The sequence below is a fragment of the Schistocerca americana genome, chromosome 3, assembly GCF_021461395.2.
Source record: "Schistocerca americana isolate TAMUIC-IGC-003095 chromosome 3, iqSchAmer2.1, whole genome shotgun sequence".
Classification (NCBI taxonomy): Eukaryota; Metazoa; Arthropoda; class Insecta; order Orthoptera; family Acrididae; genus Schistocerca; species Schistocerca americana.
In genome coordinates, this window is record NC_060121.1 from 359,747,735 (window position 1) to 359,775,061 (window position 27,327).

Below are 27,327 nucleotides of genomic sequence, written 5' to 3' on the forward strand. Positions count from 1 at the left end.
CTCAACCACAGAGAAAAACAGGGAAAAAAATCGGTCGACCGTTTTACAATGGTCTAAACATTACTGACAAATTCGTTTCAGCACTTGTTGTTAGTCACCATTTAACAAATGTAGCAGCTAACACCCACATTTTCGTAATTTAATGTGTTCTAATAAATTATTGAGCCCGTGGTTGACAAAATGTTTTTGAAATTTCCTGGCAAATTAAAACTGTGTGCCGGACCGGGACTCGAACGTGGGGCATTGTCTATGTCTCCGCAATATTATTTCTTCGATGAGTGCTAGTCCCTAGTTCCGCTAGGGCTAGGTATGCGGGAGAACTGAGAGGTTTGGAAGGTACTAGACCAAGTACTGGCGAAAGTAGGGTTGTTGGCGGGGGTCAGGAGCGCTATTCGCATAGCTAAGTCAGTGGAACATTACCCGCAAAAGGCGAAGGTCCCAGGTTTGAGCCTCGGCTTAGCACTCAGTTGTAATTTGCCAGGAAGTTTCAGATCAGCGCACACTCCGCTGCAGAGTGAAAACGCTACAGAGTGAAAATGCATTCTGGAAAATGATTCTGACTTTGAGACTTTGGACCTGAATACGAGAGAACTAAATGAATTCATTTACAAAGTGAAGATGTTTATGCCTTAGCACTTTAACCCTTTCTGCGTCTGCGATTCCAAATGGCATCATTAAGTATTCCTGGCTTTTTCAAGCTTCCCAATGCTTCAATGATACCGTTTGGCATCGCTTCACGTAGTTCCAAGTTTGGCCAACAGATGACAGTTTCGTTTCCTTTCGTGACTCGCCGTTTGTTTGAAGTGCAGAACAGAGAAGTGTCGTGAGCTGTGCTAGTGCATTTGTGAGTGAACAATAACTGTTGTGTTTAGTTTTATTCTGTGTATAGTGGAATTCTTGGTTATGGAACCAACTTTACGTAGTTCCTCAAGGGCAAGGGAAAGAAATACGGTAAGTTTACAACACAGTTATGTATGCATTTTTGAGTAATTATTATGTAATTTCTAATGATGCCATTTGGAATCATTATTTTATTTATATATACTAAGATGGTATCTGTTCTTTCGGACACGTCCGAAAGAACAGATACCATCTTAGTACATATATAGTTAAGGCTCACCGGCCACTTGATCATCTTCTTCTTCTGTGCGAATGCACAAACAGTGCCCGAACTCTTACGGGAATCGGCAACGCGCCGCGGGTAATGAGTATAATGGGCGGGGGCACTACGAATGTAGCGCGGGACAATACGTTGAGAATGTGGGTTTCGCGGGAGGCATGCCAGAGATAAATCTCTGCAGCCGCGCTATCCTGTGTATCCTCGGTGGCTCAGATGGATGCCGGCACGGTAGCTCAGCCCGCTCGGTCAAAGGGTTAGCTTCCCCCTGTAATAAAAAAATCTGAGTGAACGGATCAACAAAGAACCTGAACGGCTGTCGTCTGACGTCCGCCACGAACAAATTCATCGACCAATATAGAGCAAAATGAGATTTTTTTTAAAAAAAAGATGGATAGAGCGTCTGCCATGTAAGCAGGAGATCCCGGGTTCGAGTCCCGGTCGGGGCATACATTTTCATCCGTTCCTGTTGACGTATGTCAACGCCTGTAAGCAGCTAAGGGTGTTCATTTCATGGTAATGTCATTATTTTATTTATTAACCAATAGCTCCAAAAGAACTTTTTCAATGGATGTGGCATATGTGCAACATATACAGTAAATATTCGTCACAAAAATTTTCCCCAATTTTTTTTCTAAATGTGACGCACAAAGGGTTAACTTCCTAGTTGTACTGATGAGCAGAAACAAAACGCACGTGATCTAGGTAGCTACGTGCTGTGATGCAGCTAGCGACTGGCTGAGACGCAGGCACTAGCCATGACAGATGGCGGTGGCGGGCGTGCATACCTCTCGCTTTCCTCTGCGGGCGCGGAGCGTGCAGAACGTTAGCCCGGCGCGGCGCCGGGGGACGGGTTTCGTACCCGGCAGCAGCACACGGAACACAGCCGGGCCGGAAGAGAAAGGCACGCTGCAACTCGCAGCTGCTTCCCTAGGGCCCACTAGCCACCCTGGAGGCAAGTACGTCGCCCCCACCGCAGCCCCTTCCTGTATGTCGTCAGCTAACCACAACGAAGAGTATCAGAAAAGAATGAAGGAAGGCTAGGCTCTAACGTCCTGTCAAGGACGAGGTTATTAAACACGGCAGAGGCTTGCATTAGGGTCAAAAATCGGTCGTTTCCTTTTCCAGGAAATCTTCCTGGTCTGTGAGTAAAGCGATTTAGGGTAACTACACAATATGTAAATCGGGATGTGTTGTTGTTAAGGTCATCAGTTCTAAGAAATACAGTGTCGCTGGAAAGGAGAGTGCTTACAGAACACTCGTACGACTAATTCTAGAAAATAGATCAAGAATGTGGAACCGTGCCAAATAGGACTAAAAGGGGGTATTGAACGTACAGTCAATCAGGATAATTTTTTGCCTGACAGGGCATCTTCTCTCCACTTACTATTTGTCTTTCAAATGGCTGATATTCCACCTACTTATTTTGTTTGAAAAGTAACAGTTTTATTACCTGCTTTACATTTAGACTAAAATAATGGCAGTACGTGGAACGCCAGCCATTTGAAGCAAAAATATTAAGTGGTACAAGGATACTCTGAGAGGTAAAAATTACCCTAACTCACTACATACAAAAAAGGGCAGCACGAACGGTCACAACTATGTTTGGCTCATTGGCGAGAGATAGGTAGATGCCGAGGAAACAGAACTGGCAGACATTTCAATATACATGCAAACTATCCTGGCGAAGCCTATTTAGAAAGTTTCTTGAACCAACTTTAATTGATGGCACGGGAATATAATACAACTCCCTGCGTATCACACCAGTAGGAATTTCTAGGGCACGATTCGACTAATTATATCGTGCAAAATGATATTCAAGCAGTCATTCTTCCCGACTCGTCAAGTGATTAGATTAGATTTACTTTTCGTTCCAATAGATCCAGAATGAGGAGATCCTCCAGGATGTAGACTATTTCAGAAAACACGAATACATAGCAAACATTTCCATTAACTGATTGTTCCTTTGGTTCTTGGTAGGACATTTTATACACCATGAATGTAAAAACACACGGCAGTGGTATAATATTCTGCCATATTTATTATTTCACGAATCGTTTTTCGGCTGTTACGCCATTGTCAAGTACAGAGATAAATATGTACGGCGTGAAAATTTTTGTGGGTTCAAAGATTTTAAAACAGTGTCAGTACAGAGTATCTTTCAAAACAACTGAGATACTCTTTAATGTTCCATTTTTTGTTTCCTGACGCGTCGCCAATGGCCTAAATTATACTCTATTTGTAAACTTTTCTTACTTATCACTTACAATCTACTGTAGCCGTTTGCAAACGTTTTTAGAGGATTGACACTTTATCTGTCTAGCTGATCAACGCGTATGTTCATTTACAGTTACGCTTTCTAGCAAACGCTTACATTTACATATACAGCTGTAAGAAATTTGTTTCTTCTAGAATTATAAAAACTGAATTCCTCAAGACTTTAGCAGCACTACACATTCACTGAGATTCGCATTTTACTCATTATCAGCACAACGTATTTGCGTGATTGATACCGCTCTTACAACTTTTCTGCTATTGCAGAGTTCTGTCAGAGGAGTCGTAATGACAATGACATCATTTATTTATGGGACGCTCGGAAAGTATGAATCTGAGTTGATTTGAACGCTGCTCCTAGTTTAATGTCAACCTCCTGCTTTTTCTGGCTTTGTACGATTACTTACGTACTTCATTTATATCGTCCGAAGATGTTATTAGGTTCTTGTTTGAACTCATTTATGTTGTTGTGGTGTTCAGTCAGAAAACTGATTTGATGCAGCTCTCCACGCCAGTTTATCCTGTGTAAGTCTCTTCATCCCTGTATAACTTCTGCAACCTACATCCTCTTGAACGTACTTGACTGTAATCAAGCATTGCTTTCTGTCTACAATTTTAATCCCTTTAGATATTCCTCTATTACCAAACTATTCCTTGATACCTCAGGACGTGTCCTATCAACCTATCTCTTCTTTTACTAGATTGCGTTAAAAATTTCTTTTCTTTCTGACTCGATTGAGTACTTCTTCCCTAGTTATCCGATCCAGCGATCTAATTTTCAGCAATAGTCTGTAGCACCACGATTCTCTTCTTGTCTGTACTGTTTACCGCCCACATTTCACTTCCGTATTACTGCGAAAAGTGTTCATAAAACTTAAATTTACTTTAGGCTTTAACATATTTCTCTTTTGTAGAAGAGTTTTGCTTGCGATTCGAAGTCTGCATTTTGTACTCTCTTGACTTCAGCTATCGCTAGTTATTTTCGTTCCCAAGAAGTAAAACCTTCCATCTACTATCACTATCTCATTTTCTAATCTAATTCTTTTAGTACCGCCTGATTTAATTCTACTAAATTGGTTTACTTTTTTTCTGCTGACGTTTACTTACAATCTCTTTTCAAAAGAGTTTCAATTCTATTCAACTGATCTTTCAAGTCCTTTGCTCTGTCCGGCAGAAACACAGTTTCATCGCTAAAAGTTCAGAATTTTGTTTCTCCCCTTGAAATTTGTTTCCGTCTCACATCTCTGTTTGGTTTCGTTTACTGCCTTTTTCATCTGTTATCCGACTATAAAATCACTCTGTTTTATGCACGATACATGGCTGCTGTACGTACTAAATTTGCTGTTGACTGCAAGCAATTTGATTTAAACGCATTCGAGACGCAAAATGAAGCCAGTGTCGCCAGACAGTGAGTCTACTTGGCAAGGAATCAGCATGCGATAGCGTAATCGGATAGGAAAGCGAGGAATGGTGCCTGGCGAATATCGATGAACGACGTGCGTGCATTTGACGTCAGAGTCCGTCACCACTGGTTTCTGTTGATTCCCAGCAAACTGCAGCGGACTTTACTCGCTGGAACATCACTAACACGTGTTGCGGGATTATCTGGTACGGTCACCCGACACATGTTCATATTTCTAAGTCAGTTCTTATCTTATGTAAAGAAGAGCAGACCGTCAACTGATCCTCTCACTATGCAGTGGAGTGTGCGCTGTTTTGAAACTTCCTGGTAGATTAAAAGTGTTTGCCGGAGTGGGCTTCGAACCCGGAACCTTGCCTCTCGTTGTAAATACTCTTAATAAATCAGCTATCCAACCCTCACGTCTTTACCTCCGCCAGTACCTCTCAGCTACTTTCCAAACTTCACAAAATGTTCAAATGTGTGTGAGTTCTTAAGGGATCAAACTGAAGAAGTCATCGGTCCCTACACTGACACACTACTTAAACTAACCTATGCTAAGAAGAACACGTACACCCATGACCGAAGGAGGACTCGAACCTCCGGCGGGAGGGGCCGCGCACTCAGTGACATGGCGCCTCTACCCGCGCGGCCACTCCGCGCGGCCTCCAAACTTCACAGGCGTTGACTTTCTTTTGCAGGAAAAAAAAGGACGATGGTTGAAGTGCAAGGGATATAAAATACAAACTCGCAATAACAAGAAAAGACTTTCTGAACGTAAGTAATGTGTTAAAATTTAATATATACTACCTGACAAAAAAGTGAAGCAACTTGAAGACATGCTCGGATGTCAGTGCAACGTCGTACACAAAAACGTCGCCGGCAGGTATGTTAATGAATGGAGTTGTGATTCTTTGTGCCAGGTGGAATGGCCATCAGAGTGCATTACTGTTGTTCGTGTTTCGTGTTGATACCAGGCCTGGTAGAGTACATAAAAGCGTGGAGAGCGTCAGATGTTGAGTGATCACTGTGAAGATGCCGCGTACTCGTGTGAGACAGCGTTCTCAGCAATTGACAGAATTTGAAAGTCACCTCATTGTGCGTCTCCATTTGGCCGGCTGATCGAATCCTGCCGTATCTAGACCCGTGGGGCATTCGTATGTGGACCGATGACCTCGCTGTTTGGTCTCTTCACCCAAACAACCCAACCCATTCGTATGTGACATTGGTCGGATGTTGGACCACATGGGAAGGTGAGGGCAGACATCCTCGTCATCAAGATTCCGGTCGGACACGTCTAGACTGCCCACAACAATCTTCGTCATCGTGTAACATTGGTCGGAAACTGGCAGCAGCAGGACTCGGAAAACACCGTCCCGATTCTCACAAAACAACACAGACGACTGCATGTGGAGCGGTGCAGTGACCGAGAAGCAAGGACTGATGATGAACGGCGTCGCATTGTGTTTAGCGATGAATTGAAGTTTTGCTCTGCCCTTGCGGCAATCTGGGGATAGATGCCATTCTTCCAATGTTTTAGTGAGGCATAATGGTGTGGGGAGCCATCTGGTATTACTTCAAGTCAGGGTTGGTAGTGAGTGAGGGAAGTCTGACGGCACAGCGGTGCGACACGCTCACCCCGTGTCCTCTTTAGCTACCTCTCATTCGATGGTAGTTTGGAGCCATTTTTCAACAGCACAACGCTCGTCTACACTTGTCACTACGAACTTTCTATATGATGTTGGAGTACTCCCGTAGCCAGCACGATCCTCAGATCTGTCACCCACACAGGAGTGTTGGACCAACTCGGATGTCATTTCTGTACCACTGCCAGTATCCAGAATAGCCCCAGTCCCCGTGTCCAGGATATCGAAGACCATTTACAACAGCTGCGAGCCATCCTGCCGCAGGAGAGAATACAACGACTTTATAATGCCCTTCCCAACTGAATCAGTGCGTTCATCTAGGCCAGATGCTTTGCAACGTCGTTTGGATAATTGGGCTCATTTTTGACACCTAAGTATCGACCAAAGCTTCTTGTATTAATTACACTCCTGGAAATTGAAATAAGAACACCGTGAATTCATTGTCCCAGGAAGGGGAAACTTTATTGACACATTCCTGGGGTCAGATACATCACATGATCACACTGACAGAACCACAGGCATATAGACATAGGCAACAGAGCATGCACAATGTCGGCACTAGTACAGTGTATATCCACCTTTCGCAGCAATGTAGGCTGCTATTCTCCCATGGAGACGATCGTAGAGATGCTGGATGTAGTCCTGTGGAACGGCTTGCCATGCCATTTCCACCTGGCGCCTCAGTTGGACCAGCGTTCGTGCTGGACGTGCAGACCGCGTGAGACGACGCTTCGTCCAGTCCCAAACATGCTCAATGGGGGACAGATTCGGAGATCTTGCTGGCCAGGGTAGTTGACTTACACCTTCTAGAGCACGTTGGGTGGCACGGGATACATGCGGACGTGCATTGTCCTGTTGGAACAGCAAGTTCCCTTGCCGGTCTAGGAATGGTAGAACGATGGGTTCGATGACGGTTTGGATGTACCGTGCACTATTCAGTGTCCCCTCGACGATCACCAGTGGTGTACGGCCAGTGTAGGAGATCGCTCCCCACACCATGATGCCGGGTGTTGGCCCTGTGTGCCTCGGTCGTATGCAGTCCTGATTGTGGCGCTCACCTGCATGGTGCCAAACACGCATACGACCATCATTGGCACCAAGGCAGAAGCGACTCTCATCGCTGAAGACGACACGTCTCCATTCGTCCCTCCATTCACGCCTGTCGCGACACCACTGGCGGCGGGCTGCACGATGTTGGGGCGTGAGCGGAAGACGGCCTAACGGTGTGCGGGACCGTAGCCCAGCTTCATGGAGACGGTTGCGAATGGTCCTCGCCGATACCCCAGGAGCAACAGTGTCCCTAATTACCTGGGAAGTGGCGGTGCGGTCCCCTACGGCACTGCGTAGGATCCTACGGTCTTGGCGTGCATCCGTGCGTCGCTGCGGTCCGGTCCCAGGTCGACGGGCACGTGCACCTTCCGCCGACCACTGGCGACAACATCGATGTACTGTGGAGACGTCACGCCCCACGTGTTGAGCAATTCGGCGGTACGTCCACCCGGCCTCCCGCATGCCCACTATACGCCCTCGCTCAAAGTCCGTCAACTGCACATACGGTTCACGTCCACGCTGTCGCGGCATGCTACCAGTGTTAAAGACTGCGATGGAGCTCCGTATGCCACGGCAAACTGGCTGACACTGACGGCGGCGGTGCACAAATGCTGCGCAGCTAGCGCCATTCGACGGCCAACACCGCGGTTCCTGGTGTGTCCGCTGTGCCGTGCGTGTGATCACTGCTTGTACAGCCCTCTCGCAGTGTCCGGAGCAAGTATGGTGGGTCTGACACACCGGTGTCAATGTGTTCTTTTTTCCATTTCCAGGAGTGTATATTATTTATTCAGATTTTTTTGCTGCACCTGTTTCAGCCATTACTGGCGGTTAGCTAGAAGAAGACAGTCCATTTTGTAACTCTCGGTGTTTATAATGAATTAGAACGGTACAACTTCATCAATTCCAGTCCCACTAAGGCACTCGCTGGAAGTAAGGCAACCCAGGAAAACCTAATTCAGAATGGCCAACCCGACTAGATCCACAACTCATCCATCACACGAGTACATTACCTTGACCACCAGGCACATGATGGTCTCTGGCGCTATCTTGTCGAGCGTTCTGTCGCAGTCTACAGGAAAGGCGACTTTGCACGATGCACAACGCTTTCCACGGGTAGCATCCGCAAAGTTTCATTCAGGTGATATAACTGTAAAGAAAGTACCTCGTGAAATACAACACTGGAAATATCAATCGACTACAAAGCACACTGAACTCACCCAGGCTACTGTCAAGTAATGCCAGTCTTATTAACACCTTCGCTCTAGTTTTTGGGATTACGTATATTCCTTGCGTAAGTTTCTGATTTTCGTCGTTCTTTTGAATAATCACCATTGTGAACCACTCAGTAAACATCGTAATGACGTAACATTTATCATTGATAGTGGTACTGTGGAGAACCAAGTACCGCCGGAGTGATGACAAGTGACTTACATCCTGAAAGTCAAGATGAATACTTCGGCTGTTGCTCGCTCTGAGCACAGTAAGCTACATACCTCGTAACGCTGAACCATCTCGCCGGAAGTGAAAGTGGTGTAGTGCACGGTTTCAAGTCGACTCTCGCCCATCACGTAACTTCGACATCGGAGCCGACGCACCACGGCGTGGCCAGTGCAGCTTGCATCGCGTACACGACAGCCCGTCCCTTCTAACATTACTGCTCTCTTCTGCCTCCACAAAGTTGTTTCCATGTAGGTTGCACACACTCAGTGCTATGCTCCCAGACGTAAAGCGTTACTTTTGTCTCATCCAACAAATTTAATCTGTTTGTTTTGAAAATTCAAACGCCATTCTTATTGTAATTTAATACTTATTTACGTTCCAGACGTTTTCGTCTTATATATTAAAGGACCCTCCGGTGGATTTTTTAATAGAATAACACGGTTTTGTTTCGACATGTGATACGATAGATTCGAAACCGTTCACACTATAATTTGTACGTGGATGAAATGTTACCTGCTGTTACTCGTCCGTCGTGCCAAAATCTGCTTTTTCTTTCATATAGTCATAGGTTAGAGGGCACACATCCACTTCACTTACAAAAATTCAGTACATATTCGCTTCGAGATCTTTTAATTTCCTGGTTTTCACACGTCGTGTTTCGTTAGATAAGTGCTGTGAAACACTTCACTGCTGTTCTGACAAGAACTTGTTTTCTAGTGCAAGAAATGTGACGATTATTGACGTAACATTATTCGTCAACTTAGCAAATATACCAACAAATTTGTTACATTTAATCTTATAAAGTTCTCTATTATGGCGTATCGGAAGTATTTTGTGCGTAAGTATATTTATTCCGAGCAAGTACTTACTTTTAGTAGAAATGAACGTAATAATGAGATTCCTGTTGTTGTTGTTAGGGTCTTCAGTCCGAAAATATTTTGTTGCAGCTCTCCCGTGCTAGCCTCTTCATCAATTATTGCAACCTACGTCCTCCTGAAACTGCTTACTTTATTCATTTCTTGGTCTCCACCTACAATTTTTGACCCCCCCCCCTTTCCCTCCAGTATTAAATTGGTGACTCCTTGATGTCTCAGAATGTGTCCCACCAACCGATAACTTCTTATAGTCAGGTTGTGCCACAAATTTATTTTCTCCCAAATTCTATTCAGTACCTCCTCATTAGTTACGTTATCAGCTTCCTAATGGGACTGTACTACTAATGTGCTAGCATCATAGAAACGGATACAAAAAATTGGAACCAGCTATTTCAGAATATCTGATACTTACTACGTAGTTTGGAACTTAAATAGTGGCAACACTGCTGTGTAGACACTATGAATGGAATCTACTATTGTCGCTGATAGCACACGTTGTTGACATATCTATCTTACCTCCGAGCAAATGCCATCCCACGTCACCGGCGTGCGCACAGTCGAAGGAAACACAGTAACTTGTGAGCGAGCGGTCTAACGTAACGGTGTCATTATGCTTTCGAAACAGGAACAACGGAGTTGGATCAACATTGAATGTGTCAAAGGTCGTACAGCACGACAGTGTCATCAAGGTCTTCAAGAGGCGTGTGGGGAATCGGCATTGCCGTACAGAACAGTGGCACGTTGGGTAAAAGCCTTCAAAGAAGTCGGCAAACTTTGGCAGACATGCGTCGGGCAGGTCGTCCTAGCGTCTCTGAAGAAGTAGTGCATGCTGTTGCCGCGTTAGTGGACAGTGATCGACGCCATACGATTCGTGAGCTCGCCCACGAAACCGGATTAGCGCATACGACTGTGCTTCGTATCCTGAAGGAACGCCTAGGAATGCGAAAAATTGCATGACGATGGGTTCCGCATGACTCGACAGAAATGCAGAAATGGATGCGTTACAACACTGCTCAGACGCACTTTGAGCGCTATGTGCGCGAAGGAGAGGCTTTCTTACGCCGTAGCGTAACAATGTATGAGACATGGGCCACATCGTACGAGCCAAAACTGAAACGCCAATCCAACGAATGGCGTCATTATGGGTCGCCGCGAAAGTCGAAAGTGCGTCAGAGCTCCAGTATGGAGAAAGTTATGGTGATTCTCGTGTACGACTGTGATGGTGTTATCCTAACGCATTACGTTCCTCCGCGGCACCGCCAATGTGCAGTATTACTGTTCGTTTTTGGAGAATCACCTGCGACCAACTTTGCGAAAGAAGCCGCGACAGTTTCTGCGCAACCCACCCATCATTTTGCACGACAATGCGCGGGCGCATAAAGCGCAAGCTGTGGCTGCTCTGTTCGGTCGATGGGACTGGTCGGTACTGTACCATTCACCATACTCCCCGGACTTAAGTCCTTGTGACCTTGATTTGATTCCGAAGATGAAGGAACCACCTCGTGGCATTTGCTTCAAAACTGTTCCAGAGATTCGACAGGCAATAGACCGCTCCATTCGCACCATTAACAGAACAGACTCTGCTAACGGTGTACTACGCCTTCCACATCGCTGGCAACGGGTTCTACACAACGCTGGTGACTACTTTGAAGGACAGTAACAGGTGCAAACACGTAACTCTTTTGTATCGGTTGTGAATAAATAGTTGCCACTACTTAAGTTCCAACCCTCGTATATAAAAATCACAGAAACTTTCGTAGCGAGAGGTATTTTTTATTGTTCTGTACACTGAAGTTTCTTTCCTTTCTACTGATGGACGGAGTACAAGGATAACTCTTTAATACCGCTTCGAGGTCTTATTATTGCTATCGTGATAATCATTGCAGGCGTGATATGTGCGAATTTTTATATGTTTCGCGCACCTCTTTGTGAGGAATAACTTTGAGAATGTGGTACGACCAAAGAAAATATTAATCAAATATGGTAGATGTTAGAAAGTACATTAGTAATTAACTATATTTTAGCTAGTGTAGGTCATTTTTGCTTAATAAACCTGAATTTAACATAGTAAAATAAATAATAAATTCGCTAGCATTCATGGCAATAATGCCCCCGATCTCTTAATACTGCTGTTATTATGGTAACATGTGCAGTAATATTCACTATAGAATAGCATTATCTGTGTACCATAAAAGTAGAGATTTATTTGCAATGAGCATTATCTTCTTGGCACCTAGTTAAAAGAAGTTTTCAATCTTTCAATCTGAGTAGTCAGGTAGGAATGTCTCACGTCTCTTTAATTTATAGGTATTCTCAATTTTTTGCTTTATATCACTCCGCAACTCGCTGAGAAGCTTCACGGCAGAACACGGGACGCCACTCTAAATCCCATACAAGTAGGCAAGGTCTATATGGAAAATATTTTTCTGTGACACTCGACCGATTTTCTAAACAACCCTGTCTTCATTTGTGCTACCCTTCTTTTTATGCGTTCGACGTCTCTTTCGGTAGCAGCTCGAGTAGTATTCAGCTATAGGTATAGTCGAAAATATTTAAGCTGAAAAGTTAACAAAGTCCATTCTGGTCCAGTAGTAGTCGTCTATTATGAACCACCTCAGGTGACCTGAGGCAACGGCCTTGCCGCAGTGGATACTCCGGTTCCCGTGAGATCACCGAAGTTAGGCGCTGTTGGGCGTGGCCGGCACTTGGATGGGTGACCCTCCAGCCGCCATGCGCTGTTGCCATTTTTCGGGGTGCACTCAGCCTCGTGAAGCCAATTGAGGAGCTATTCGACCGAATAGTAGCGGCTTCGGTCAAGAATACCATCATAATGACCGGGAGAGCGGTGTGCTCACCACATGCCCCTCCTATCCGCATCCTCACTGAGGATGACACGGCGGTCGGATGGTCCCGGTAGGCCACTCGTGGCCTGAAGACGGAGTGCTCAGGTCACCCGACGATGATCTAAAAGCACTTATATCTATCTGGAAAGAAGTACTGTGAGGATAAGAATCTCCTACATCTCACGTAGGGTGGAATGGAGCTGAGAAAGGCATGATATAGAAGAATAATTCAGCAACGCCTAGAGCAATTTGAATCAAATTTTCTATATACATGACTCATGAAAATGCTGTGGGAATAAACATACCGCCGGCCGGTGTAGCCGAGCGGTTCTAGGCGCTACAGTCTGGAACCGCGCGACGGCTACGGTCGCAGGTTCGAATCCTGCCTCGGGCATGGATGTGTGTGATGTCCTTAGGTTAGTTAGGTTTAAGTAGTTCTAAGTTCTAGTGGACCGATGACCACAGAAGTTAAGTCCCATAGTGCTCAGAGCCATTTCAACCAATAAACATATCTCTACCACCTCTAGGGGTGGGATTGGGGTGAGAAGCAGGAACAAATATATAAAAATATCCGATAAAGACCGGTATTAGTACCGAGCTTGATCGCTAGGCTCGTTGGCGATAGTCCTGATGCCATTTCAGCCCTGGGGGGAGGGGGGGGGGTGTTGCAAACAAAATGATGTATCAACAGTGTAACGCTTGAAGCAAGACTTACCAAACTTAACACTCGTATCAGCATCCCATTGACTGAGCGTGGAACTGAAAACATGCGACATAAAATCATAACTCGAGAACGCATGCAGCAGTTCCAACCAAATTTGGTACACTCAACGCTCATTATTTGTATAGAAGTACTGTGGGAGTAAGATATCCCTACTGCCCCTAGAGATGGAAATGTCAAAATTATTTGGAAACGACCTGTTGATTTTTTCGCTGTATTCAGCTGACTTGGAATATGCTTCAAGCGCAGTATGTACCTTACCTCTCTTCTTCTGTATGTCAACCAGATTACGAGAATTAACGCAGCAGCTAGCCAATAATTTTGTCAGCGTGTCTGCGGGTCAAAGGTAATGCGAAACGGCTCAATACCACTACGAGTAAAACATTTCCCCTCCTCTCTAGCGTCGCATGGTGTAAAACATCGCCGGCCGGAGTGGCCGAGCGGTTCTAGGCGCTACAGTCTGGAACCGCGTGACCACTACGGTGGCAGGTTCGAATCCTGCCTCGGGCATGTATGTGTGTGATGTCCTTAGGTTAGTTAGGTTTAAGCAGTTCTAAGTTCTAGGGGACTGATGACCACAGCAGTTAAGTCCCATAGTGCTCAGAGCCATTTGAACCATTTTTGTAAAACATCACAGAAGGAGACCGTTGACAACAACAGTCCTTTTTTTTTCGAAATGACAATCAGGCACTGTCGGCAGTATGTCTCAAACGAAACTTAAGTCTGTCGATTAGATTCATTGGAAAGAAAAAAAGTGAAACTATTTTGATGAAACAGAAACAGGTTATCAAGGACAACATCGGCTTCAGATACATACGAAACATGTCGAAAAATATGTCTGAAATGTGTTAAATGTAGAAATGTTTGTGAAATATATATGACACATGTATAGCTGTACGAAGCCAATGGAAGAAAGCTAGTTCGATAATAAAAGGTAATTAGTCATTTTTAGCATACGATGCAGTTGTTTCACGATGGAAATTTCTTCTTTAGAGTGGAAGCACTCCGTCAATAACAGTCCTGAAGCCAAAAACATGTGCGTATTCGAACTTGGATCACTACGCCATGGTGGCAAGATTTTTGCCAACTATGCCAGCGGAGCACGATTCACGGCTCCTCCAAAGCTTCAGTCTGCCAGAACTTCCCACACTTCACACAGGCTCTTGCGCAGTCTCTATTGCGTTATCACCTGTGAGAGGAAGTATTCAGCAGACAACGATTTATCATCTATCTATGCAATGTACAGAATTATTCTTTAAGTCTGCAATGAGTAAACATTGTAATAAAACTTCCTAACACAAGGAGTTGACCTCCAGTTGGGCCCACGTATTTAATCTGCTACAAACTTTCGACACAGCTGTTTGATGAAGCGGATGATGATAACGTATCTTCAAAAACCGCGCAGGAATGAAGGTCAGTCTCGTTCTTGGCAGTTTACGAGCTACTGACCCAACCTGCAGGCCAGATGTAGGAATTAATAGCGTCCGCAACTACACTCCTGGAAATGGAAAAAAGAACACATTGACACCGGTGTGTCAGACCCACCATACTTGCTCCGGACACTGCGAGAGGGCTGTACAAGCAATGATCACACGCACGGCACAGCGGACACACCAGGAACCGCGGTGTTGGCCGTCGAATGGCGCTAGCTGCGCAGCATTTGTGCACCGCCGCCGTCAGTGTCAGCCAGTTTGCCGTGGCATACGGAGCTCCATCGCAGTCTTTAACACTGGTAGCATGCCGCGACAGCGTGGACGTGAACCGTATGTGCAGTTGACGGACTTTGAGCGAGGGCGTATAGTGGGCATGCGGGAGGCCGGGTGGACGTACCGCCGAATTGCTCAACACGTGGGGCGTGACGTCTCCACAGTACATCGATGTTGTCGCCAGTGGTCGGCGGAAGGTGCACGTGCCCGTCGACCTGGGACCGGACCGCAGCGACGCACGGATGCACGCCAAGACCGTAGGATCCTACGCAGTGCCGTAGGGGACCGCACCGCCACTTCCCAGCAAATTAGGGACACTGTTGCTCCTGGGGTATCGGCGAGAACCATTCGCAACCGTCTCCATGAAGCTGGGCTACGGTCCCGCACACCGTTAGGCTGTCTTCCGCTCACGCCCCAACATCGTGCAGCCCGCCTCCAGTGGTGTCGCGACAGGCGTGAATGGAGGGACGAATGGAGACTTGTCGTCTTCAGCGATGAGAGTCGCTTCTGCCTTGGTGCCAATGATGGTCGTATGCGTGTTTGGCGCCGTGCACGTGAGCGCCACAATCAGGACTGCATACGACCGAGGCACACAGGGCCAACACCCGGCATCATGGTGTGGGGAGCGATCTCCTACACTGGCCGTACACCACTGGTGATCGTCGAGGGGACACTGAATAGTGCACGGTACATCCAAACCGTCATCGAACCCATCGTTCTACCATTCCTAGACCGGCAAGGGAACTTGCTGTTCCAACAGGACAATGCACGTCCGCATGTATCCCGTGCCACCCAACGTGCTCTAGAAGGTGTAAGTCAACTACCCTGGCCAGCAAGATCTCCGGATCTGTCCCCCATTGAGCATGTTTGGGACTGGATGAAGCGTCGTCTCACGCGGTGTGCACGTCCAGCACGAACGCTGGTCCAACTGAGGCGCCAGGTGGAAATGGCATGGCAAGCTGTTCCACAGGACTACATCCAGCATCTCTACGATCGTCTCCATGGGAGAATAGCAGCCTGCATTGCTGCGAAAGGTGGATATACACTGTACTAGTGCCGACATTGTGCATGCTCTGTTGCCTGTGTCTATGTGCCTGTGGTTCTGTCAGTGTGATCATGTGATGTATCTGACCCCAGGAATGTCTCAATAAAGTTTCCCCTTCCTGGGACAATGAATTCACGGTGTTCTTATTTCAATTTCCAGGAGTGTATAAGCAGCCTGTTAGAACAGAGTGCAGTGTTTATAAGTGCGCACTGTACCGAAAAGAAAGATAAAGTACTTTTACATTTCACTGGCACTGTTTCAGTTAGCCAACGAGCTAGCGGCTCTTAATTCAGCCAAGTTCTCATACATTACAGATGGCGCCAGTCGACCTCCGCCGATAGCTATGCCCTGTGCAAAATCAATCTGAAGTACGGATATGATGAACCTTGAGCAGTACTCACCGATGACGATCTCTGTGCATGCGCGACCACTGCTAGCAGGACCAGAACCAAGACGGCAGTCCGCTTCATGGCGACTGCCTCTGCAACAAGAATGCACAAGAAAGTTCATTTTCTCGTCGTAATGAACTAAAGCAAATCAGTGGACAAACAAACCTGCGGTTTTTGTAACAGCGAATGAAACTTATAATACCAGAGAGCCCATATACAACATGACACTGTATTATGACAGCATCAAAGCACAGTGATTTGTGACCCTTGATCTTATGAAACAAGTAAAAATGAAAAAGGAGAAGTAAGCAGCAGAGATTTAGCCGTTTGTAAACCTCATAATCAAAACCACCGACCAGGTACAGCTCCAAAAGAGGGGTGGAAGGCAGGAGGGAGGGGGGGGGGGGGGAGAGTCGGGCGGGCATGAAGGGTGAAGTGTATATCTTTTTTCCTTGGGTGACTGTAATTTTTACTTGCTACGCGTAGTATACTCATGAATAAGTATGGAAGGAAAAAAATAGCACCATCGGGACCTCCCATCTTAACGTCCGTATGCGAAGGACGCATAATCATAAATTGCGTTTCATTTGGGAGGCAAGAATTTAATTGCCCCGATGCCCCTTGTGCACTTAGATATTGCTCGCTTTCGTTAGGTTGTTCAAGGTTCCACTCCATCTGCAGTAATATAATTGCCGACGGGACGTTACACCCAAATCAAACCCAATCGAAATTAGAGCTCGCACGGAGAAATTCGTATTACCCATGCGCTGTTCAAGAATGGATCAGTAGAGAAATTGTCTAAAAGCGATTCGATGAACCCTCTGCCAGGCACTTAAGTGTTAATTGCGGAGTAGACATGTAAATGTAGATGTAGAATCTTTCTTCTGTTTATTTAATAATCATAAACATTTACACCCATGTTCTCACCCCTTGACATACTGTGAAGAACTTTGGAATTTCAGCCGCGTTTCTGTTTCAAATAATGTGTGAGCTAGAATTATAGGTCATTGGTAGACCCACATGTTCTCCAAGCACGTCTTTTAAGTGCTGATTACAAGGTCTCTATTCAGTACACTTTTCAGACTTATTACAGGACGTGCATTTGCAAATAAGGGATAAGCATGTGGTTTACGCGTGATGCAGCTCCAGAATATCTCAATCATATTGTTCTAGATGCGATATTTCCCGTGACACTGAGGCAGCTAGAGGAGGACACCTGCTAGTAAATGTAAATGTCGTGTGACTAGGGCCTCCCGTCGGGTAGACCGTTCGCTGGGTGCAAGTCTTTCTATTTGACGCCACTTCGACGACTTGCGCGTCGATGGGCATTAAGCGATGATGTTGATTAGGACAACACAACACCCAGACCCTAAGAGGAGAAAATCTCCGACCCTGCCGGGAATCGAACCCTGACCCTTAGGATTGACAGTCTGTCGCACTGAGCACTCAGCTACTGGGGGCGGACACCTGCTAGTCTCTAGCCTAAAATGTACCACGAGAATTTTCATTCACCCAACAAAATTGCTGTAACTAAGACAATTAATTTTAGTTATTGTTTATGAGCTTCAGTTGTAGGAAACAAGGTGAATGTAAACTTCCAATTAGTCAAAGGACTTTGAGCCTTAAGTTTGAATATTTTTAATGTTCTAGTGTAACCCACGTGCAAATGTTGTAAGGGTATTTGTGGCACACCCTGTAATATCAGACATTTCTCGCGCGCGCGCACACACACACACACACACACACACACACACACACACACAAACGCGCGCGCGCGCGCGCGCGCGCGTGCGCGCGGGCCTCACAAAATTCACTTATGTTTTCCATGGGAATTGAGATATGTTAACTCCAACCTGTCAAGACATTGAAGATATTACAGAAATTTAGGGTAGGTCAAAAATAAAAATTCTAGCAGGAAAAGTTGTATTTATTATTTCAAGGCAATGCCTGACAATCAAAAGTGAACACTTTTGTCCTATCTGTAGTTGTATGATTTACAGATACCTATAAAAATAGTGGTAAGAATATGGATTTACGGAAGACAAACGTAACGATTGCGTTTAACAAACAAAAAATTATCAGTATGACTTTATGTAAGCTGTTGTACTCCATGCCATCGAAAACTGAGGACGATGACGACGTGACATTCCCGAATTGGTTGTTCGTTACTGGTGACGTCGATGCTGACTACACTACAAACTCAAATCTTCCTTCTTCATAGTTTTCCAAAGTACTGTGTGGACAGATAGTTTCAGGTGACTTTTGTGGTCATATATGGCAGCGTAACCTGCATGCTGAGCTGACATTCGCATTTATGTTCACGCATGCATTTCTCGCATTTTTGTCCAACTCCTGCACCTCTCTGCTGCTTTCCAGGAATGCTTGTCCCACAAAACAAGCAGGAGAGTTACAGAGCAGTTTGGAAAGAAGGAGAGATGTATTAGCAGAAGCGAAGCTGTGAAGCTTGGGGGAGGGGAAGTGGGGCTGGTAAGTGGTCATCTCTTAGGTTTGGGTGATTCAGCCGACAGATGTGACCGAGCGATTCTAGGCGCTTCAATCCGGAACCGCGCTGCTGCTACGGTCGCAGGTTCGAATTCTGCTTGGGTCATGGATGTGTGTGATGTCCTTAGGTTAGTTAGGTTTAAGTAGTTCTCAGTCTAGGGGACTGATGACCTCAGATGTTAAGTCCCATGGTGCTTAGGCCCATTTGAACCATTTGGGTGACTCAGTTGGTAAGCCCCCTAAAAGTAACAAAAAAATGGTTCAAATGGCTCTGAGCACTATGGGACTCAACAGCTGAGGTCATCAGTCCCCTAGAACTTAGAACTACTTAAACCTAACTAACCTAAGGATCTCACACACACATCCACGCCCCAGGCAGGATTCGAACCTGCGACCGTAGCGGTCGCGCGGTTCCAGACTGAAGCGCCTAGAACCACTCGACCACACCAGCCGGCGAAAAATAACATTCTGGGTTCGAATCCCGGTCTGGTACACAGTTTTAATCTGCAGTAAGTTTCAAAACAGGGTACAGATCACAGCAGAGGAAAGATTCCTTCCTTCCACAGTGTTATTTAGTGATCTGTGCCACAAGAAGGCTAAATACTCGGATATGTGTGATAAACACCTGGTCATCTAATTGCTCATATTTCAAAAACCTATAATGAATTTACTCCGCAGGTCTTCAATAGAAAGGCTGTGTTCCTCGCAAAGCACCACGGATTGAAGGGCTGACCCAGAAGAGGCACCTCTCTGCACGTCAGCTTCCCGCCTGTCTGGACAATATGACAATAATAAGTTTCATGCTATGGCTGTGACACTAGTCTATTGAACGTAAAAATGCCTGTGGTGCACAGCCCGCGACTGGTCTACTGCCCTGACTGTAGGTAGAGTGCAGGGTTTCCTCACTGCTGCGCTAGGAGGAGGAGGGTGGAAAGTCCATCGTCCCTGCTGTCTTTAACCTCGAGAAATATCACCGGCACTCACTGAGTAGTAGGTTGAGTTGGCCTGGGGCGGTCCTAGAAGGACTGCAACAAAAAAATTCCCCGCCGCTCTTCGGACTTGAACCCGGGACTTCCCAGGACAGAGTCTAGTCTCGACCCGCTAGATCACTACGGCCGCTATTTATTAAAATACAGCCATTAAATGTACGATAAAAAGTGAGCGCATAACCCAGAGGATAAAAATAGATAGATCTTTACTAAATTTCGTACGTTCTTTCCTCATGAACATTTTGTTATATTTAATGATTCATACATCGAAAGTTAGGTGCAGTTATGAAATGAACTCACAGCTGACCCGTCTTCGAAAGAGTCAGATGAGACTACAATTGCGGTCAAACTCACAGAGAGTCATTGAATTAATTGCAGTATTTCGAAAGAAAATAAAAAGGAAAACGAAATCATCATGACTAGTTACGATACGACGTTTACTTGCTGATCTGTCGCCGATACGAACTGCTTCATTCTATCTTTAAGGTAAGAGGTGAAAGTAGGCTTACGCTCTACTGAGATACTGGTCGCACTTAGTAACACGTGTCGTAAGCAATGTAATGGCAATATTAGTAAAAAATTCACTAAAGGTAATACAACGACTGTTACTGTAGAAAGTTCTGCACAGTGATGCAATCGGTACACCGTTTTATTAGCCCATGTGGAAGAAGCAAAGCAGTTTGCCAACTGGAGACTTCGATGTACGGGTAAGAGGTGAACCGGTTTGTTCAAGGCGTCAGCGGCGACCTCGCTTACCGCAAGCTCACAGGCGTTATTGCGGGCACAACAGCGGCGGCTAGTCCACATAGTTGGGACGGTGAAGCCGTTCCAATCAGAGGGAAAATCACTTTCATGTATGTGGCTCGCTTGCCAATGGTACACCATCTTCGTTCTGTTAGCAAGATGCAAGTCTACAAGTACTCTGCATAAGAATTGTGGTACTGATAAGAGGACTATGTTGCCGAAACAGTCAACGTGTGATTTAGTTCTGGTGGTTTCTCTACATCGCCAATGCGTCGTTGTCTGGGACTGCTAAACTGCCGAGCCAGTCGTCAAAACAGTGACTACTGTAGATTGCCATCTTTAGGTAGCATTAATCGTCAGTCCTCCTTGACAAGCTTTGGACGTACTCAGAATATGTTATGCTTAAAAAAATAGCGATTAGGAAAGTTAAGATATTAGTAATTTGACTCACAGTCGACAGCGAGACCATTAGACAGATCATAATCCCGAAATAGAGAAGGATGGCCGAAGGCCACGACTGACTAATCTACAAGGGCCATCTCATCCAAAATTATAAAAATCCCTCCACTTGTCCACATTTCATCGCACATCAGTTCATGAAATAATGTTCTAACCTAAAATGTCTGTGCCCATCTAAAATTTGCAACCTATACCATTCCACCTATTCCTATAAATGTATGACGAAGTTTTTTACCAACTTCTAACCTGTTGACGTAAAACTGAAAAAAAAGTAGTGACCAATCCGTTCTCCAAACTCCCCCGCACTTAGAGAGATCCCACATCTTCCAAAAAATCACACTAGCTTCCTGTTCGATATTTCACCACATACCGTCAAAACCAGCCCCATTTCACTTTCTCCCGTCTTTGTTTATTCTCTCTCCTAACCTATCTCATGCAGTGTTTCCAATACTATTGCCCCCAAAATCAACCACTAGAGCAGCTACATCTTGTTTTATTTCTCCAAATATTCACAAATCTCGCATGATAATTCCGGTCTCCAAACCACACTCTTATCAGCTCTTCGCCTATATCCGTCTCCATTTTACTCCCCACATCCCCATCCAGTTTCCACCGATAGTTCCGTCGACTCAACTATTGAGCTAAAATCGAAGATCCATCCGATTTCAACTAGACTAAACTGTTTATTTGGAAGAGTACGCAAAAAAAAAAAACATTTTCGTAGAAATATCTTAACAAGTTTCTGTGTGCGTACATTCTGCTCAAGCTATGACCTACTAAAATTGTAATGCAGAAACGTATTCACCTGTTCTTTGCAATATTAGAACATAAAACAAAACGTCAGAACATCCCATTATCATTACATTTCATTTTAATCTGAAGAAGACGCGAGAAAAGTTTTTAAAGTTTTATACAAGTTTTCATGAAAGACTCAGCCATTGTTCCATACGAACCTTTAGAGTCGCGACACATCATGGCAGCTCTCTTTATCATCAAAATAAAATGTTATTTTGAGACAAATGAAACTTATCTCCAACGATTTTAATTACTTTTTATACTAATTAAAGACACTGCAAATCATGGCAAATCAAGTATAACACTTTGTGACTAACGGCTGAAATGCGTTATATATGATGTTGACCAATTTTCCACTGATTGCGGAGTTGATGCTGGAGAGCGTTCAAAGTAGGGTAACTGTTAATACACAGAAGATGATGCAGCGAGTTGTGTATGTTCGATAGAGCAGTTTGTGATATTTCGCTTTAAGGCAGTTTTCTTGTTTACGTTTATCCTTCTTAATATTTGAAATATTTCGATTGTAGTTTGAAATTTCTCGTCCTCTTTGGGAAATATAAGTATCAGGATTAGCGAGTCCGCCCCTGGTAGCTGAGTGGTCAGCACAACGGACTGTCATACCTAGCGGCCCGGGTTCGATTCCCGGCTGGGTCGGAGATTTTCTCCGCTTAGGGACTGGGTGTTGAGTTATCCTTATCATCATCATCATTTCATCCCCATCGACACGCAAGTCGCCGAAGCGGCGTACACTCGAAAGACTTGCACCAAGCGAACGGTCTATCCGACGGGAGGCCCTAGCCACACGGCATTTCCGTTTTCCAGAACTAGCGAAAGAGCAAAATTATTACTCTCGTCCAAATCTTCCTTTAAGTAGAGCTCAGGCCTCTTTTCTATATTCTCAATAAGTAAATGTATCGTTGATGGCGGCTATTCTTGAAGCTTTAATAAAGAAGACGAGGTCTCTGTCGAGCCACAAAATCTTTCCGACGAACGACGATGGCCTCGAGTACATGCGCGCCTTCATTCTGTCCCACCACCTTCCTACAGGCAACTAAACAGGTAATCACGAAGTCTTCCGCGACAACTTTGTCGTATTAAATGTTCTAGGTGCAACTGTGTCAATTTTTCGACGAAAATCCGAGATTTTGACAATATCCACCATTATCTTCGCGAAGCAACTGGCAGTCGAGGAAGTAAAGAAATTACACAGATATAACTGACATAGTAGTGCTCAAAGCGTTCAGTAATTACATTGCCGCCAACGATGAAACGTTACTCTCAGCGACTTTGTTTCTGTCACGATGTACAGGGTGCCCCATTCATTTTGACCACCCCAAATAACTTGTTACAGAAGCAAAACAAAAACTGTATCAATCAGATGTTGTTTAGGTGCCAGAGGGACATTAACCAACACAACTGTTTTTCTTGAACTTTATTCATTACAAAGGTATTAAAAGCAGTGCATTTTTAAATAGCACCCTATATTCTTTTATTCGGTGATTTACTTCTTCCCCTAAAGAGTTGTTTAGAAAAGTATCATTGTGAATCTTTCATTAAACATACAGTTACAGAGAACGTTACACAAAACTGACGACTCTACTGAACTAGCACACAGAGCCGGTAGCGGGGCAAGCGAAATTCTTCACTTGCTGGAGTTGACGGTAGAAAAATGGAAATCTACGGAAATTGCACACCAGTCACTCAGTCAAGCGTCTTCAGTTGAGGGTTTGTGTGAGTACAGTGCGCACCAGAAAAAAAATGGTAGAAATCGTCTATGGAGAATTTAAGTTAGCAGAACAGTAACTGTAATAATGGTTTTTTATTTACAATACAGGTGCATTTAGTACAATACTGCAGTACTTTTAAACGATATGTAGGATTTATACCTCCGTCGTTTAATTAATGACGGGCGCGCATTTTCCTTGCGTTTCCATGCGTTTACTTTCAAATTCAACAAGTGGAGAAGTTACGTAAGCCCAGTACCTGCACGGTGTGCTAGGTCAGGAGAGTCAGTCAGTTTTGTGTTACGTTTTTAAGTGTTTAGTAACGTCATATTTACATGAACTGCGCACTGTGATACGATTTTGAACAGGACACGACGAGAAGAGGTAGTTCATCGAGTAAAAAATATAGAGTGATACTTTAAAAAAAGGCGTTATGCTTAAGAAGGTAAGGAAAAAATGGACAAGAAAGGCAGCTATTTAATAACCTCCCCCCCCCCCCCCCTGCCCTCCGGGCAGCTAAATAACGTTTGCTTGATGTAGTTTTTGTTTTGCTTCTGTACAAAAAACTGTTTTGGGGTGGTCAAAACAAAGGGACACCCTGTACAGTACAGGACATACTCCTATGCAGTCTCTCGCTATGAAGTGGCTGGGCCCAAAGCCGTATCCCTATTAAATTTGTACACCACCACTCTAATTTCCAAAACCTCTTTGGTGACATAGTCCCAGTAGTTCGAAGTGTGGACTAGAATTTGTGTCTGCTCGAACATGATGTTCTGCCTATTCGTTTGGCTGTGTCCAGAAAAAGCAATTTTTTCTTAATTTTTGAAGTTGTTTCTTAGGGTTGAAAAGAACGGTAAAATCGGACGAATCTTGAGATTAAAACCGTTCTTCGTTTGCCTAAGAAATCACTTGATTCGTCCTTTGACGTATAGTCATCGCCTCCGAGTTTCAAAGAAATCGCCGTCATTCTGGAAACAGATGGGCCCAACCGATCGCCGTGTCATGCTCAGCCAAGGGCGTCATCGACATGTGGGATAAAGGGGTGTGAGGGCAGCATACCTCTCTTTCGGCGACTGTCGGGTTGGCAGACTTGGTAGGGCTAGTACTCGGTCAAGTGGCTCCTCAGTTGGCATCACAAGACTGAGTGCACCCTGTTCCAGTAGCCCGCACCATGGAAAAATCGCTGCCAGTACCGGGAATCGAACGCGGGTCGCCTGCATGGCAGTCAGCCACACTGATCACTAATCTACTGTGGCGGCTCCGAGTCCCATTTGATTATAATATTCCATGTAAGTGTGGCAGTAATTTCACGGGACAGCCTGTTCTTATGGTATCAAGTACTGATACCACCCCACGGGCGGCAAAGTTAACAGCGGAATTGGAAGTTTCCACCAGACGATAGCGGTTGTGTGGGATCCAGCTGACCCAATGCAGCTCGCCTGTTGAGTCACACCTCCAGCAGCTCGCTACCACGGGCGTGCTCTGCCGCCGCAGTATAGCTCGGCTGGCGGTAGACAGACGGCCCACTCGTACTCAGAGCCAGTTCGCTACAGGACACTACGCAAACGCTGCCTAGTCGTGGCTCTGACTCCATAGTCCGTGCTTTAATACCAAGAGCCTCATCTTTGTTGATAAGAGTATGAGCTGGGCTCTTCTTGCTGCATTATCTGCAATAAGGCTTTGTACTCTTCGAAAAATACAAGTTAAGTAAGTCTTCCGTTTACTCTGTTAACTTGTTTGCTAATCATTTCTGTTCCTGTCCAGTCCCCCTACGACGACAGTTGACGCACCACTCTGCGGCCCACCTCTCTTTATCAACGAGTACAAAGCTGTACACAGCAATTCTTGTTTACGCGTTGAACTACTGGGGCTCATTGAAGAGCTTGTGGAAGTTGAAATGCACGCGCATGGCTTCAGTGGAGGCACGGGATTCACACTCAGCAGTGGGCTGACTGACCTTTTTCTTTCACAACTTCCACTCCATACTCCTCAATGTTGGATAGCTTCTGTTGCAAAACAAACTTTATTGTATTATGATAAATATCGCAGTAGGTTGGAATTATGGCAGAGGATTTTTAGTGAGAACATACGGCAAAAGAGACTGCATTATCTGAAATTTTTCTCTACGTCGAGAAGTGGAGCGGAGTGTCTGAGACCTGGAGGTTCTTTCAAGCCAAATATCCAAGCAGAATGGCGGGGGGCGGAGGGGGGGGGGGCTGAGAGGCAGAGGGAATGCCCACCGGGAATATTTTGGAGAGCCTTCCAGTTGTGGCATTCTCCTAATAATCGCTTCAGTTCGGCACCGCTCTGCTGCTAAGGTCGCAGGTTCGAATCCTGCCTCGGGCATGGATGTGTGTGATGTCCTTAGGTTAGTTAGGTTTAAGTAGTTCTAAGTTCTAGGGGACTGATGACCTAAGATGTTAAGTCCCATAGTGCTCAGAGCCATTTGAACCATTTGATTTGATGTCCTTAGGTTAGTTAGGTTTAAGTAGTTCTAAGCCTAGGGGGAGATAGAAAACTGGCGTTCTACGGATCGGAGCGTGGAATGTCAGATCCCTTAATCGGGCAGGTAGGTTAGAAAATTTAAAAAGGGAAATGGATAGGTTGAAGTTAGATATAGTGGGAATTAGTGAAGTTCGGTGGCAGGAGGAACAAGACTTCTGGTCAGGTGACTACAGGGTTATAAAAACAAAATCAAATAGGGGTAATGCAGGAGTAGGTTTAATAATGAATAGGAAAATAGGAATGCGGGTAAGCTACTACAAACAGCATAGTGAACGCATTATTGTGGCCAAGATAGATACGAAGCCCACACCTACTACAGTAGTACAAGTTTATATGCCAACTAGCTCTGCAGATGACGAAGAAATTGAAGAAATGTATGATGAAATAAAAGAAATTATTCAGATTGTGAAGGGAGACGAAAATTTAATAGTCATGGGTGACTGGAATTCGAGTGTAGGAAAAGGGAGAGAAGGAAACATAGTAGGTGAATATGGATTGGGGGACAGAAATGAAAGAGGAAGCCGCCTGGTAGAATTTTGCACAGAGCACAACATAATCATAACTAACACTTGGTTTAAGAATCATGAAAGAAGGTTGTATACATGGAAGAACCCTGGAGATACTAAAAGGTATCAGATAGATTATATAATGGTAAGACAGAGATTTAGGAACCAGGATTTAAATTGTAAGACATTTCCAGGGGCAGATGTGGACTCTGACCACAATCTATTGGTTATGACCTGTAGATTAAAACTGAAGAAACTGCAAAAAGGTGGGAATTTAAGGAGATGGGACCTGGATAAACTAAAAGAACCAGAGGTTGTACAGAGATTCAGGGAGAGCATAAGGGAGCAATTGACAGGAATGGGGGAAATAAATACAGTAGAAGAAGAATGGGTAGCTTTGAGGGATGAAGTAGTGAAGGCAGCAGAGGATCAAGTAGGTAAAAAGACGAGGGCTAGTAGAAATCCTTGGGTAACAGAAGAAATATTGAATTTAATTGATGAAAGGAGAAAATACAAAAATGCAGTAAGTGAAACAGGAAAAAAGGAATACAAACGTCTCAAAAATGAGATCGACAGGAAGTGCAAAATGGCTAAGCAG

The 27,327-nt window shown here is 45.0% G+C and overlaps 1 protein-coding gene across 1 annotated transcript in view; it reads right to left on the reverse strand.

Annotated features, from left to right (window-relative positions):
* Positions 1-27,327, reverse strand: part of LOC124605503 (mucin-5AC-like) — a 350,511-nt gene that overhangs the window by 277,683 nt on the left and 45,501 nt on the right. Inside the window, exon 2 of the mRNA XM_047137235.1 lies at positions 16,518-16,597. Within this exon, the coding sequence (XP_046993191.1) occupies positions 16,518-16,586 (69 nt within the window). The 5' untranslated portion in view covers positions 16,587-16,597. The remainder of the gene's footprint in view (positions 1-16,517; positions 16,598-27,327) is intronic.